This window comes from Prionailurus viverrinus, chromosome C1 (assembly GCF_022837055.1).
Source record: "Prionailurus viverrinus isolate Anna chromosome C1, UM_Priviv_1.0, whole genome shotgun sequence".
NCBI lineage: Eukaryota > Metazoa > Chordata > Mammalia > Carnivora > Felidae > Prionailurus > Prionailurus viverrinus.
In genome coordinates, this window is record NC_062568.1 from 18,746,521 (window position 1) to 18,761,428 (window position 14,908).

Sequence of the window (14,908 nt, forward strand, 5' to 3'; positions counted from 1 at the left end):
TTTATTAGTTTGTGAGACTTCATACAAGAGGTTTCTTGGTAAAGTATTTCTCCTTTAAGCAGTATTTAGCATTGATTTAATTGTCAGTTTTATCAAATGAATCAAATAAATAAAATAAGATAAAATTTAAGGTAACCATAACATAAATTATTTTCACTTAACACACCAGCACAAGGACTTTTTTATAAATTAGCTCAGAAGATCTCCTGTAAGAAAAACCTTAACCCTTGCTACACAAACACAGATTATATATTTTTTTTCCCTTGGTATATATCATAAAAAGTTCCAAAATGAGCAAGTAGTAAGAAATTTAAGATAACACCTGATGTATCACTCAATGTCTTTAGGTATTATAACAAATCTATATGATAGAATATGCAGTGGCATCTGCAAGAAAATGGCCAAAGTTTATCTTCTTTATGCCTCCTACCTTTCTTTAATAAAAAGAATCACTGAATTTGCATTAAAGGCCTCACCCAAATATTGAGGTTTCCTTATTCACTATTTACAAATGTTTCAGTTAAAGATATAAAACATGACAATTCAGTATAAATTTTTAGGTATTAAAATTATAATCTTCATCTAACCTCAAATACAGAAATAGTACAGTTAAACCAAAAGTGAATTCTTTTTTTTTTTTTTTAACTTTCTGTTCTAAACTTTGAGCTTTACTATTTTGTACTATTTAGGTACTAATTTATAATTTATTTCATGAATATCTTTAGAGACTGGCAAACTTAAAATAGCATTTTCTTCATGGTTTGACCGTACTTGCCAATTTTACTCCTTCCTCAACTGTGCATTTTTATGTTCAGTGACATTTGTGACAGCCAGTTGACCCAATAGACTAAACTGATAATTCTGGCTTGAACAGTTTTATAGTGGTATCCAGTAATAGGAGAAAAGAGAGAAAAGATTTCTATAAAATTATTTTCACAACAAAATTATACAGGAAATGTCTGGATTAATAATTTTCACTGTTTATATCAGAAATTTTTCCAAAGCTTTCACTGTTAGTGACTAGGAGAATCGAGAGACCTGGGGCCTGGGTGAAGCTTTAGAGATTTTGTGATAATGAGCTTTGTTAACCTGGTTCATTCGTTGAACTTTTTTGGCCCCCTGGTAATAAATCATCAGCTAAATGAAAGAGTTAGACTAAAGATCCCCTCCAGGCCAAACTAAAATTTCTGTAACTTTAAAAGAGATAGTGTGGCACAACAGAGCAAGATTCTGTTGTCCAACTAAGCAAGATTGAGTTATCAGTTTGAGTACTTTTTAGCTCTGTGACTATAATCAGATGCTTTGATACTTGAACTTCAAGTTCTTCATTTGTAAATTGAAATTGTAGATACCTAATTAGAAATATAAGGATTGAAACATTCTCTGTAAAGCAACTAGTAAAGTCAGTAAAGTGGTGGCACTTAGTTGTTCAATCAGTGGTCAGTGCTATTGCTGATTCTTTTGAGTCAGTGACAGGAATCCTGTAAAATTTATATAAAGAGAGAGAACGGTGCTTGGCCTGAAGTTTAAGGCTTTGGTATTAGCAAATTTTAATTAGATAAAGTTTAGAAGACTTACAGGGGAGAATATTCTCAGCACAGAGAACCTAGCACCAATTAGTAGTCTACAGCAAATTGGTCACTTGCGTATAACCTACTTGATCTTTTCTACCTCTTTTCCTTTTGGCAGGTGAACGTCCCTTCCACTGTAACCAGTGTGGAGCTTCTTTTACTCAGAAGGGAAACCTTTTGAGACACATAAAGTTACACTCTGGAGAGAAGCCGTTCAAATGTCCTTTTTGTAGCTATGCCTGTAGAAGAAGGGACGCCCTCACAGGACACCTCAGGACCCACTCTGGTAAGTGTCACTGACTCTTTGAGAAGAAAGCTAAAATACGAGAATTCAGCAAAGTGTTAAAGAATGATGCAGAGTAACTTATAGCTTTGGTACATGGCTAGGAATTATCTAGACAATATTTTTATTTGTGTACACTGAGTAACTGATAAATCTTGCAAGATGCATATGGCCCTTCCTTTTTTAGACTCGTAGACTTGGCAAAAAGGAGCACTGTCAACTGAAAAGTCTCTTATTTTAAGCCATTGAAGTAAGGAAACAAGTGTTCTATGGATTTTCTGTGATTTTTAACTTTATAATTATTAAGTCAGTATAATTAATAATTTAATTTATAATATATAAATTAATGTATAATTAATTCTGTAATTATGGTTAACCCAGGATAATAGAAAATCTAGTAAAATATCATAGTTACATACTGATACCACCATAGAGGAGATGAAAGCTGTGATATTTTTCAACTGATATAGTGCCCAGTCTGGGAGTGGGAAATCAAACATCACTATTTTTAAACTTGAAAATATTATGCTCATTAGCAAATTGGCTGTGGAGTATTTTATATTTCATTTAAACGCTCCTTGTTTCTTTAACTCTCAAAATACAGTCATTGGATTTTCTCTGAAACATTTCTCTGCTTCATAAATCGTCATTAGAAAATCTAGAGTAAGTGTGATATTTTTAAAATGCTAGAATATAGTACATAAAAGAGAAAGAATGATTAGAAATCTGAATGAATCTCATTTGACTTTTAGCATGAATTGCCATAACCAAGAAGTTAAAGGTGGAAAATTAATATAGAGTACTCTCCAGCCAGTTTTATATCCTTCTGTCCATAATGACATATTAAAATTTAATTTTAATATGAAGATATGATGGAAGTGATATTTTCATCTACATTGACAAATTGTATTAGAGAGTGCTGTGGATTGTGAGGTAATACTTGTATTATCTATTTTTACATTTTTTCCTATTAATCCTTAAGGCCTTATTTTTTAACATGAATGTGAAATGTATAAAACTAATTTAGATATTAACTTGTCAATGTGGAGCAGTTGTAGAAAAATGAAATTAATTCAAACATTAAAACAAAATATTTTAAGTATATATAGTTACTTGCCTCCCTGACTCATAGCAATTCCCTTATTTCTAACCATGACATTTTATATTTTAAATTATGCTATGAAAATTACATCTTTATTATAAAAATTATTCTTTATTGAAAGAATGTTCTTAAGATGTGACAGTAAGTTCCTTTAGCTAGCCATGTACTCTGGCTTATTAAAGTATTACTGAGCTAACCACAGATTATATAAAACATAGCTTTGCATGAACATTAGCTGTTACATGAAGTTGAAGCAAAAATACAACTTTAAGCATCTATTTCATTCTTAACAAAATTGTGTTGCTTTCAATAATCATGGTTTAATGTACACATGTTACTTTACCTGGGATTGCTATATTATCCTTAGAAGGTTTAATGCCTTCAGCGCTCAAGAAGGATTTCAATACTCACCTTAATTTGTGTTGCCTTGATATCCTTTTTGTTCTTTTAACACATCCATCCCTGTGGGTGGTGTTTAAGAAGACACTTTGGTTTTTGTTTCTATTGAGCTGGGCAGTTTCAATCAGCATCTTTTTGCAAATTAGTCATGACTCATCTAGGGGTTTCTGACTGGTGCCTAATGAAGTGAGGGATGAAAAAGGTGTCACTCCAAAAGTAGGCCATTCCCATTGGCTTTTACCAGGCCAGACACGACATTTCTTACATGGTTCTGTGTAATTATAAATTGTGTGTGTGTAAAGTGAAGCTGTTTCTGTGAAATCTTATATTCTGTAAATAAATATATTGCCTCTTTGAGGTTCAAAAAAAATAAAGACATGGACCTATAGCGGCAATCATACTGATTTTACAAATTGGTATACAAAGTCATGATTTTGTAGATATATAAACAGACTCAAAGTGGCTAATAAGGAGAGCTTAATGGAGTAATGAGGGGGGGGTGTCATCCAGCTAGTGCCTCATCAATGGGTGACACGAATTCAGTTATACTTCCAACTGTAACCTAAAATATTTGCCAATTTTTTTTATAATAGATACAATGTAAAACATAGCTGCTAAAGTCCATGCTTCTCTAATTGTTCAGAAAGTTCAAATGGATCATTATAGCTTTCTTATTCTACTACCAATTCCACCTTCCCCTTAAGCTTACCCTGTTTTGTAGCACCTGGGCTAGACAGGATTCTTTATCTGATGAATGACCCAAATCTTAATTTCTACAAATACTGAGTATTTGATGGTCCTGTTTTCCTGGGACTACTGCAGTTTTCCAGTAACCAGGATTATTGGGCACATTTTTTTAAAAGAGGTGCCCCATTGAATCTCCTGAGTTCCAAACATAGCAACACCCCCAAATCATCTTGGTAATCTGGAAAAGTTACCAACCAATAGTCCACTTCTCTCCCTGTTACTTTAGCAGCTTGAGATGCCCCCAAATAGCCAGGGAGTAGTCCAATATGACCGACTCAGAGCTCTGATCCATGGTGGAAACAATTCTTCCTTTGGGTACCTAGCCCATACATCAGAACGATATACCCAAACATGCCTCCTTCTTCATGATGACAGGTGCAAAGTGCAGCCATTTGCATTTATTACAGAGGATCAAATTCAATATGTGTAGACCACTAAACCCATAACATTTCACTAATGCTGCTAGTCTCTGAACTTTCTGTGGCAATTATCTCCTATTCTCTAGTATATATCTTACTGAGGCATCTCAGGGATTTACTACTTCCTGCTCACCATGTCCAGTCAGTACCATGAATGTAATGTTCCAACTTGATGTTCTGTGGGATGTCAAGATGAACAAGATTTCTTTGCACTGTATTATAGCAAAGAGGAGAGTTGACCTAGCCTGAAGCTAAGATAATAAAAGTATGCTGTCCCTGCAATGTGAAGGCACATTGCTTCAGATTATCTTTGTTGATAAGGAATTATTTTTCAAAGAAATTGTTAAGTCACTACCTCCATACCTGGTATCAGGGGCTATGTTAATATGGGCCAATAAAGGTATTACAGCTAGAACTTCATCTGTAGTTGGCTCTTGATGTGATTAAGTCTACATTCATCCACAGAACCATCTTACAGTATAACCATCATTAGCCCAATAAACAGTATAAATGAGTGTGTGTAGGAATCCCCACCCAACATCTTTCAGTTTTAGTTTACTGTCTTGGGAGAGATATAAGTCTAAGGCTATGATCTCCAATATGGTATCCACCAGCTACTTGTGGCTGTTAAGCACCCAAATATGGTTGTCTAGGTCTTGCGGGCAAATGATGATGAAACGTTGAAATGATTTTTTGATTAAATAAAGTCTTTTAAATTTTTTTTTTTAACGTTTATTTATTTTTGGGACAGAGAGAGACAGAGCATGAACGGGGGAGGGGCAGAGAGAGAGGGAGACACAGAATCGGAAACAGGCTCCAGGCTCCGAGCCATCAGCCCAGAGCCTGACGTGGGGCTCGAACTCACGGACCGCGAGATCGTGACCTGGCTGAAGTCGGACGCTTAACCGACTGCGCCACCCAGGCGCCCCTAAATAAAGTCTTTTAAAATTAATACCAACTTTTAAAAATGTGGCCACTAGAAAATTTGAAATTACACGTGTGACTCATATTTGCACCATACAGCATTGTTCTCAGCTTTTGGTAATAGCCCTGGGTCAGGGAACCAACATAAGAATCCTGTCCATTGCATGGGGCTTCTGAGTGGCTCAATTGGTTGTGTCTGACTCTGGATTTTGGCTCAGGTCATGATCTCACAGTTCGTGAATTTGAGTCCTACCTACACTTGGGCTCTGTGCTGGCAGTGTGGAGCCTGCTTGCAATTCTTATTCTCTCCCCCTCTTTTTCTGCCCCCTCCCTGATTTCTCTCTCTAAATAAATAAATAAACTTAAAAAAAAGACACAGTTCTTCCTATTGCTTAATTTATTTGTTCTCACAATACTGTAAGATGGACTTGGGTAAAGTCTGCATATTTATCTTGACCTCCATATGCATCCCGCTTTGAACTGGTGGACCATAATGGCATTGGAGTTCTAGAGATTAATGTCAGCTCAGAGCTATTTCTAATAGCACTAACTGATAATATGTGGTAAGACTTGTTATTTCCCTCTTCCTAGTGCATAGTCACCATCATAAATGGCCATGGTGATTCTGGAATGACTTAGAAGAAGATTCATAGCATATATCCATGGCCAGGTTTCAGGATCTTTTCCAAAAGGGACTATCTTCATCTAATTATGTGACTTTGGGCTATGAATACAATAGGCTTAGATCTAGGCACTGGATAAGAGATCATGAATCCCACCATGGCTATGCAAGTTCAGTTTTTGCCCATAAGACCTAGACATTTTCTGCATAAGTTGGTTAGCAGCTTGGTAGTCTAACCATTTATTTCATTCTTGGGGACTCCATAATTGATTAGCCATTGCCCTAGGACCCTATGGCACAAAACATCATGATTATCACCCCATCCCTATGGTTTAAGGTAATTGCACCTTCCTGATATTTGTTCCTAACATAGAGCCTAGACCACTCTGAGGTCACACATACATTTAAATCAGGGAGCTCAGTTCTATTTGCAGTATCTATCATTGTTCTCCCCAGCCAAGGGAAGACAGTTAACATAAGCTTTTTTTGTTTTAAAGAGATAGAGACAGAGCACGAGCAGGGAAGAGGCAGAGAGAGAGGGAGACACAGAATCCGAAGTAGGCTCTAGGGTCTGAGCTGTCAGCACAGAGCCCAACACTGGGCTCGAACTCATGAACCATGAGATCGTGACCTGAGCCGAAGTTGGATGCACAACCAACTGAGCCACCCAGGCTCCCCCGGTTATCATAAGCTTTTGAAGCATGTGGCTTCTTTCCTTACCAGAGTAGTTCTTTGGTGAAGGGAATGCTCCACACGTGCTTTCAGAAGTATGTTAGCAGCACACTGAACAAGATGGTTCATAATTGATCTTTTCCATTCTTACTTACTTGAGCTTTTGTTCTTCTTCCTCTTTGCTATGCCAAGAAAATTGTGGCATTTCAACTTTTTACAAACAAACCATCATTGAATCAAGAATTCAATTAACTAGTCACTCCCACTTGCTCAAGGCATTGTATTAAATCCCAAATCCCAGGTGAATACATATATTTGATAAATTTGGCCCTAGATAATCTAGCATTTTGGTTCATCTTCTTGATATAAAACCTTTAGTATCAATTCATTCCCTTACATGCTAACTGGACTCCTGTTGATACAAATTGGTAGTTTTGCAGTTCTTTCATTGTATAGGCTGTCACCTGGATCAAGCCTTGATTTTAGTTATATTAGGATCTAACTTACTATGAGACGAGGGGCAATGAGAGGTAATAGGAATGAGTCCTTAAAAGAATTGCCATTCTCTGATTGGGTTCTTGCCTCCGCTAAAGCAATTGAAAGTCCCTTACTATGGGATAGCTGATTTATAGGAACATTGGTTTCCTTAGAAGGCAGTGTGGGAAGTGAGGATTGTGTCTTCCAGCAAGGATGGTTTGGGAGTGTTTGGGGGTTCAACATTCTGAGCCTTAGTATTTGATCAGATAGTACCATCCCATGTTTCACTAGTCCATTACCAAGACCAAGTTGTATTGGTGTTGCCCATTTTATTTACTACAGCAATTCCATAACTATTCAAGTCAGATTCTGGAGTTGGTTTTTAGCCTTATTTGTCCTGAGGCTTAAGTAAATAAGGACTTTTAAAGTCAACAGAGGACTTTGATATTCCACTTGTGCTCTAACATGAAGTGATCATTCAAGGCCTTCAAACTGTCCTTTCTTCTTTGTATAAATCCTTAGGGCCATCAGAAATAGCCATATCACACACCAGTCTTCACTCTAAACACCACCATTGTCACTTCAGCAAGTAAAGGCTACATGCTACCAGCAGTGATAATTTAAGTAGTCACATTGCCAACAAATGCCTAGAAATAGTAGTATCCCATCAGCTTCCCATTAAGGAGGCCTATCTGTTCTCTTCAAATATGAGCAAGTTAGGGGCGCCTGGGTGGCTCAGTCGGTTAAGCGTCTGACTTCAGCTCAGGTCACGATCTCACGGTCCGTGGGTTCGAGCCCCGCGTCGGGCTCTGGGCTGATGGCCCAGAGCCTGGAGCCTGCTTCCGATTCTGTGTCTCCCTCTCTCTCTGTCCCTCCCCCGTTCATGCTCTGTCTCTCTCTGTCTCAAAAATAAATAAATGTTAAAAAAATATATATATAGAAAAAATAACAAATATGAGCAAGTTAATGCCAAAATGCCATTTTGACTCTTTGAAGCCTTGGGCCACTCCTACTAGTAACGATCTATCAAGGCCATGACAGGAGCAATGAGACACTCAAATGGGGGGAAATTTGGAGACATTCATGATAACATTAACAAGAGAATAGTCAGTCATAAAGGAAACCAACAAAAGATTGTTGAAGCACTCTGAGGCTAGCAATAGTAAGAAGCCATTAGCAGCCCTATGTCTGGAGGGACATTGGGATCAAGGGATCACTAGAATTAAGAGAGGTAGGAGATGGGTCTTGAACACTGACCTTCAGTAGAGGAATGTACCCCCCACTTACCTGTGACTGAGAAATAAACACCTTGATCTCACTTTCTCTACCCTCCAGTCTCTTGATGATGCCTTACATTAACTGAACCCAACCAGAAGCCAGAGAACAAAGGAGCCTAGATGAAGCCAATAGGAATTAGCTTTCTGCAGGAGCAAAGAAGGGTGAAAATGGCTATGAAGGTGAAACAGAATAGGCCAGAGATTGACTAAAATTTAGGAACCAGTGCTTAAAATGATCAGTATAGGGTATTAAACATAATATAATGATTTTAATATTAATTTCTGTTTTTTATGAATATAATTAGTACAAAGTATTTTGGTTCCTCCTACTCCCCCCCACTTTGGGTAATGACTATCCATTGTTTTAGTTACTGTGTTCTATAATATTAATATTGCATCTTTGGTTCCTGTATTTTAGATTTGAAAATTTTCACATCTACTAGTTTGGTAACAAAGAGCCTGATATTGATGTACACTTATATGTTAAATAAAAAAAAAAAAAACACTCAGGAAAAATATATATAGAATACAATATACATTCAATCTCTGTTGTCCCTTTCCTATTTGGAACTCTACTTGCATACTGTAGAGGACACCAGGTAGTATCTTGGTTTTGATTGTTTAGTCCCAGTAATTACTTACCAGATAATATATGGAATTTCTTGAGACCTTCCTAGATATTAGGCACTGTACGAAGCACTTCCCAAGGATTATTCCTTTAATTAAAGCCCTTTTATCTGACATGAGCAAAGCCAGGCATTTTATCAATTAACAGCAGTAAGTCTAGTAACATGAGAAATTCTTTTGATAAAAGTCCTTACATTTAAAAAATATATAATCTATGTAATCATTTACCTCTTGATATAAGGCCTGTCCCTTTTCTTTCAGTGAGGAATTTGGTTTTGGAATTCCATGTAAGTTTTCTGTCCTAAACCACAGTCATAATGCATCATCTCTAATTCCATTTTCAGTGTCTTTTGTTTTTAATAATACTCTTTTAATGTTTATTTATTTTGGGGATAGAGAGAGAGAGAGGGGCAGACTACAAGTTGAGGGGTGGGTGGGGGCGGGGCAGCAGTCAGACAGAGACACACACAGAACCCAAAACAGGCTCCAGGCTCTGAGCTGTCAGCACAGAGCTTCATGGACGGCTCAAACCCACAAACCATGAGATCATGAACGTTGGCTGCTTAACTGACTGAGCCACCCAGGCGACCCTTTTTTCAGTGTCTTTAAGAACTTAAACACCCTTGTTATGCAACAGCTAAATTTTTAAGATTTCTCACTATTTTTTAGGAGTATCCTTGCCCATCTACAATTCTTTAGTATTTTTTAAGTCAACTCACCTTTATTGAATCTCTCCGGAGTGGCAAAGTTAGTTTTCAGAAACAACTTTAGTTTTGTATTTATTTTCTTGAAATATGGAAATTTAAATAATTTATGTAATCATAATAACAGGTTCAGCTGGCATATATAGATTTGGCTAGAATCATAAGGACTCAGTGACTAGTTCAACCACTGGAGTGTTTACTTGGGCATACAAAGAGGGGCCTACGAGCTCCAGGAATTCAGGGCTTTAGAGAGAGGCAGTTGGTCAAGAGAGCTTTTTGCTGTTATTATTCTTATTTTACAGATGAGGGACTGATGCTCAGAGATGTCATACAGAGCCTAGATTCATACCAAGGTAGTCAAACTCCAAAATCTATACTTTATGTTCTGGGATAAATGATACAGCCCTATATATTTATTCTATAAAACTTTATTAATTCCAAATGATAAAGAAAAAAATACTAACTATCTAGAGGTCAAAATATCTGGGTTTAGAATGGTTCATTGCAAATTAGCCATATGACTGCATCAAATCGCTTAGTTTGATCTTTAAATCTCCCTATGCTCCCAATATTATATGATGCTAACTAAATACAGTGTGTTATCTTCTCTCCCAGAAGTTGGCTGCTGATCATTCATTACAGCCAAATCTTAAAGGGTAAAAGACTAGTCCCTACTCCCCACTGTTTTTTTTCTTACAGTTTGCTGTGGTTTAACTTTAAAATAGATTTATATAAAATTGAGTAGGATTTGTTTTCACAAACCTTCATAGCACCACTGTTACTTCTCTGCAACTATCTGCTAACGTATATATTTAAAAAAAACATTTTTTTAACGCTTATTTATTTTTGAGACAGAGACAGAGCATGAACGGGGGAGTGTCAGAGAGAGGGAGACACAGAATCTGAAACAGGCTCCAGGCTCTGAGCTGTCAGCACAGAGCCCGACGCAGGGCTCGAACTCACGGACCGGACTGTGAGATCATGACCTGAGCCGAAGTTGGACGCTTAACCGACTGAGCCACCCAGGCACCCCGTGCTAACCTATATTTAAGAGGTAGCTTTGGGTGGCTTAGTTGGTTAAGTGTCCAACTCTTGGTTTTGGCTCAGGTCATGATCTCACCATTCGTGTGAGTCTGAGCCCCACATCGGGCTCCACACTGACATTGTGGAGCCTGCTTGGGATTTTCTCTCTCTGCACTCTCTGCTCTTCCCCCGCTCACGCACATGCGCGCTCTCTCTCTCTCTCTCTCTCAAAATAAATAAAAACTTAAATAAAACACAATATTAAAAAAAAAAAGAGCCTTGATATAGACATTTTCTTATTTTGTACTCTTAGGTCCAGATATGCAGAAGTTTACTTAAAACACATTCCCACTTAAGAGTATTTTTTAGGGATGCTTGGGTGGCTCAGTGGGTTAAGTGTCCAACTCTGGATTTTGGCTCAGGTCATGATTTCATGGTTTGTAGGTTCAAGCCCTGCATCTGGGTGTGCACAGTGTGGAACCTGCTTGGGATTCATTCTTTTTCTTTCTTTCTTTCTTTCTTTTCTTCCTTCCTTCCTTCCTTCCTTCCTTTTTCTCCCTCTCCCTCTCCCTTTCCCTCTCCCTCCCTTCCCTTCTTTCTCTGCCCCTCCTATGCTGGTGGACGCTTGTTCTGTCTCACAGTAAATAAACTTAGAAAAAAAAAGTATTTTTTATAAAACTCTTTCTACTGTATTTCAGAATTATAACACAATATTGAATTTTTTCTCCCTCACCTTTGCTAATTAGTACCTAAAAGATATTTTTTACACTGGAATAGAAAATGGGTTTAAGGTTACAAAACCCTGGTTACTTGATTTAATTGCATGCCTTAAATTTTGATTACAGTCATTGATAACATTTTTTTTAAAGTGAAACGATATCAAGTTTTATAAATAATTAATAAATCAGAACCCCCTAAAGAACAATAATACTTTGGTAGTGTTTACTAGTATTTGACATGGAAAAGTTTGTTTTCTAACAATAATTTTTGAATAGTATAATTTTATTATTTATGGAAATATATCAGATTAACATGATACTATTTTTTCAGTAGCATATAATTCCTGTGAATAACTCCCGTATTTTATTCCCCACTTCTTAAGATTATAAGAGAAGAAATCAAAACTTTCTTACTTTGGTTATGACAATGCTGTATCCTTTTTCTGAAATACTCTCCATTCAGAAAAAATGCTTGTACAATAATCATCAGTGTTTGAGGTTTTGTTTTTTTAAAAGTATCTTCACTTATGAGTTATTTAGAGCTTATATACTTGATGCTGGATATTTTATTAGAATTGCTTTATTTATTGCAATATGTTAGCTAAATTCAAACATCTAGCAATTACACCCTTATTTCTTTTGCTTTTTGTCACACTCAAAACAAGATGACTGGCTGAAAAGGGAAAAAAAAAACCACATCTTTTTACATGTGGAATTTAAATGATATTCTAAGAGGGAGTAGGAAGAGAGGAGAAGAAGAAGAAATAAAGAATTGGAATATATCATTAACAGTATACCAGCTGAAGATTACAGTCAAATTTTTAGCCCAGTGATAAAATATCTACACTTCTTTATATAAGAGTACAGGAAAATAAAAGATACTCGTTTATATTTAAAACTCCATCCATTAATCTTAAGATTTACCACACAAATTATCTAATTTGCCTTATAAAAATTTATTACATTTTTATGGGAGTTTTTCATGAGGAATCAGTGAGTCAGTACTCCTGTTACAAAAATGATTTTTATTAGTTTTCTCTTTTAGATTTTTAGTTTAACAAGTAATTATAGTCCTTTCATTCCTAGAAATTTGATTAGTGTGCTTCTTACGTTATATATTGCTCCTTTTAATTGTCTTTATTATACCCAATACACTGGGGAAATAGTGTTTCAATTAAGTCTGGGACCCCTATTAATCAAAATAATACTTAGCATACTTATTTTTTTTAACTCTAGGAGGAACTAGAATTGCATATTTTTTTCTAATTGCCATTTCAGGTACATGTCTCCCATACTCTAATGCTGTGTCCAAATTAAATATTAAACACAGAATAGAAGATTATGTATTTTTAATATATGGAAACTTGTATAGTATATATGCATTATAAATTGTAAGGAGGAAAAAGTAAGTAGGAAAGGATTCTTAACAAAAATCATTTATTGCTTAAAAAATGAAATCTTTTAAAACATATGAAAATTAAAATTCCTAGTGTCCCAAGGAAATTTATTGTACTCTAAAAAAGCCAAGTAAATATTCCTTACCATTCATATTTTGAAGATGCTTGTTTGTTATAACACTAAAGAATTGTTCAGAGATTTATTAAAATATAATTGAGTAAGCAGATCAGTGTAGGAATTATTTGATTTTTTTGTTCATTTTATTTTTCAAAAATAAGTCCTTTGAGTTTTCAATAAGACTTGCTATAGTATTTTAAGGAAAACCTTAGCTTTCAATTAGGCCAATAGTTATTGTATAATTCTTTATTCAGATAGATCACCTAAGAATAAGTACTTTGTAAAATTAGGTTATGTGATATAACCTTGGAGTTCTAGCTGTTTGAAGAGACCTCCAGAGCCTTGAAGTCTGCATCTTTTTACTTATGGTCATTCTGAACAGTTCTCTAGTTTATTTCCAAACACCTTAGGAAGGCTGATTTTTACAATATTACTTTGTAGCCTATTATTCAGTGTTTGACAGTTTTTAGCCTAAGAACTTTGTGCTTTATGTCGAATTGTCAGTTTAAAACTATTTTGTCCTATAAAAAGCAGCTGGACCAGATGTACCATATAAATATCCATCTGTTAAAACAATAACTTCCCCTCACTGTACTTTTTTTTTTCTAACTCTGTTATATAAGGACTGCCTTTTTATTTTTTTGAGACCCTGGAATCCCAAGGTCTATTCTGTCTATAAAAACAGCTCATAAGTATTGAATAGTTGTAATTAGTTCCCAATACTGATTTTTTTAAACATTATCAGTTATATACTGTACTGCTATAAACTCATTTACATGTTTTCCATTATTTTTAACTCTAATTTCTGTTTTGTTCAGCTGTGCTTTTAACTATTATGAGAAAATACCTATAAAATATTATGACTCGGCCTGCTTTTGAATATATTTGAACATTTACCTTTAGTAGAATGTTCAACCAACCAAGTGGTATTTTTAAGGTATAAACGGCATGCTCTCAGAGAAACTGATAAGAAGAGATAGCTCTTCATCTTCAAATTTGTTTAAAATAAAGCTCAAAAGCAGTATCTGACTTGGAGAGATAGAACTAACTTTTGTCCATATTATTAAAGAAACAATTTAAGGTCAAATACTCTAGTTTTAAGTCTTTTCACATGGGACAGTCTATTAATTCATCCTAAGAATGAAATGCCTTCAAATATATTGTCATTTCTTGCTACAGGATTCACTGTCACAGGCACATCATCTCCTTTAATTACTGACTGATCAGGAACTCCATAAACTAGAAGGGATTCTAAAGTGCATAGTGCTTTTTGTAATCACGATCCATCTTGTTGTATTAAATTATCTTTCCCTCTCGTGTCTCCTTTTGTTTTCTACCTTTTCCCCCCATTCCTTCAATGTTTGCTTCAGCATTATTTCAGCTTTTGAAGTATAGACCTTTGAATATTAACAATTTGATTATTTGTGAAATGAGTGAAGAGTAAAAAATGTCTGAAAATTAGGTACTTGGCTAAAAGAGTATCATTATCAGTTATTTTCATATTGACGTTATTTTGAAACTAGATTATCATGACTTTTCTACCAGATTTGCCAAAGAGACACATTTAAAAATTACTAACCCATGGCCTAGTATAATGATAGACATATTGGATTAAATTATTCAGAAATTGAATCCAGTGTGGCTCATTCATAATAGTGATGGTGCATTAAGCATAGTATAATTTGTCCTGCAGACTTCCCGTGAGAAGGAACTGTTTTCACCTGATTGTAAACTTGGCACCTGGCCCACTTTCTGGGTGATCTCCCAAGTGTGAACTTTCCCCACCCTCCACCCCCCTTTCCTTCCTGGAGGTGCTTGATAGAGGTG

The 14,908-nt window shown here is 35.7% G+C and overlaps 1 protein-coding gene across 15 annotated transcripts in view; it reads left to right on the forward strand.

Moving 5' to 3' along the window:
• Positions 1–14,908, forward strand: part of IKZF2 (IKAROS family zinc finger 2) — a 163,196-nt gene that overhangs the window by 108,770 nt on the left and 39,518 nt on the right. For all 15 annotated transcript variants that reach the window (XM_047870253.1, XM_047870256.1, XM_047870251.1 and 12 more), the window contains one exon: positions 1,690–1,857. In XM_047870253.1, coding sequence (XP_047726209.1) covers positions 1,690–1,857 — 168 coding nt within the window. The remainder of the gene's footprint in view (positions 1–1,689; positions 1,858–14,908) is intronic.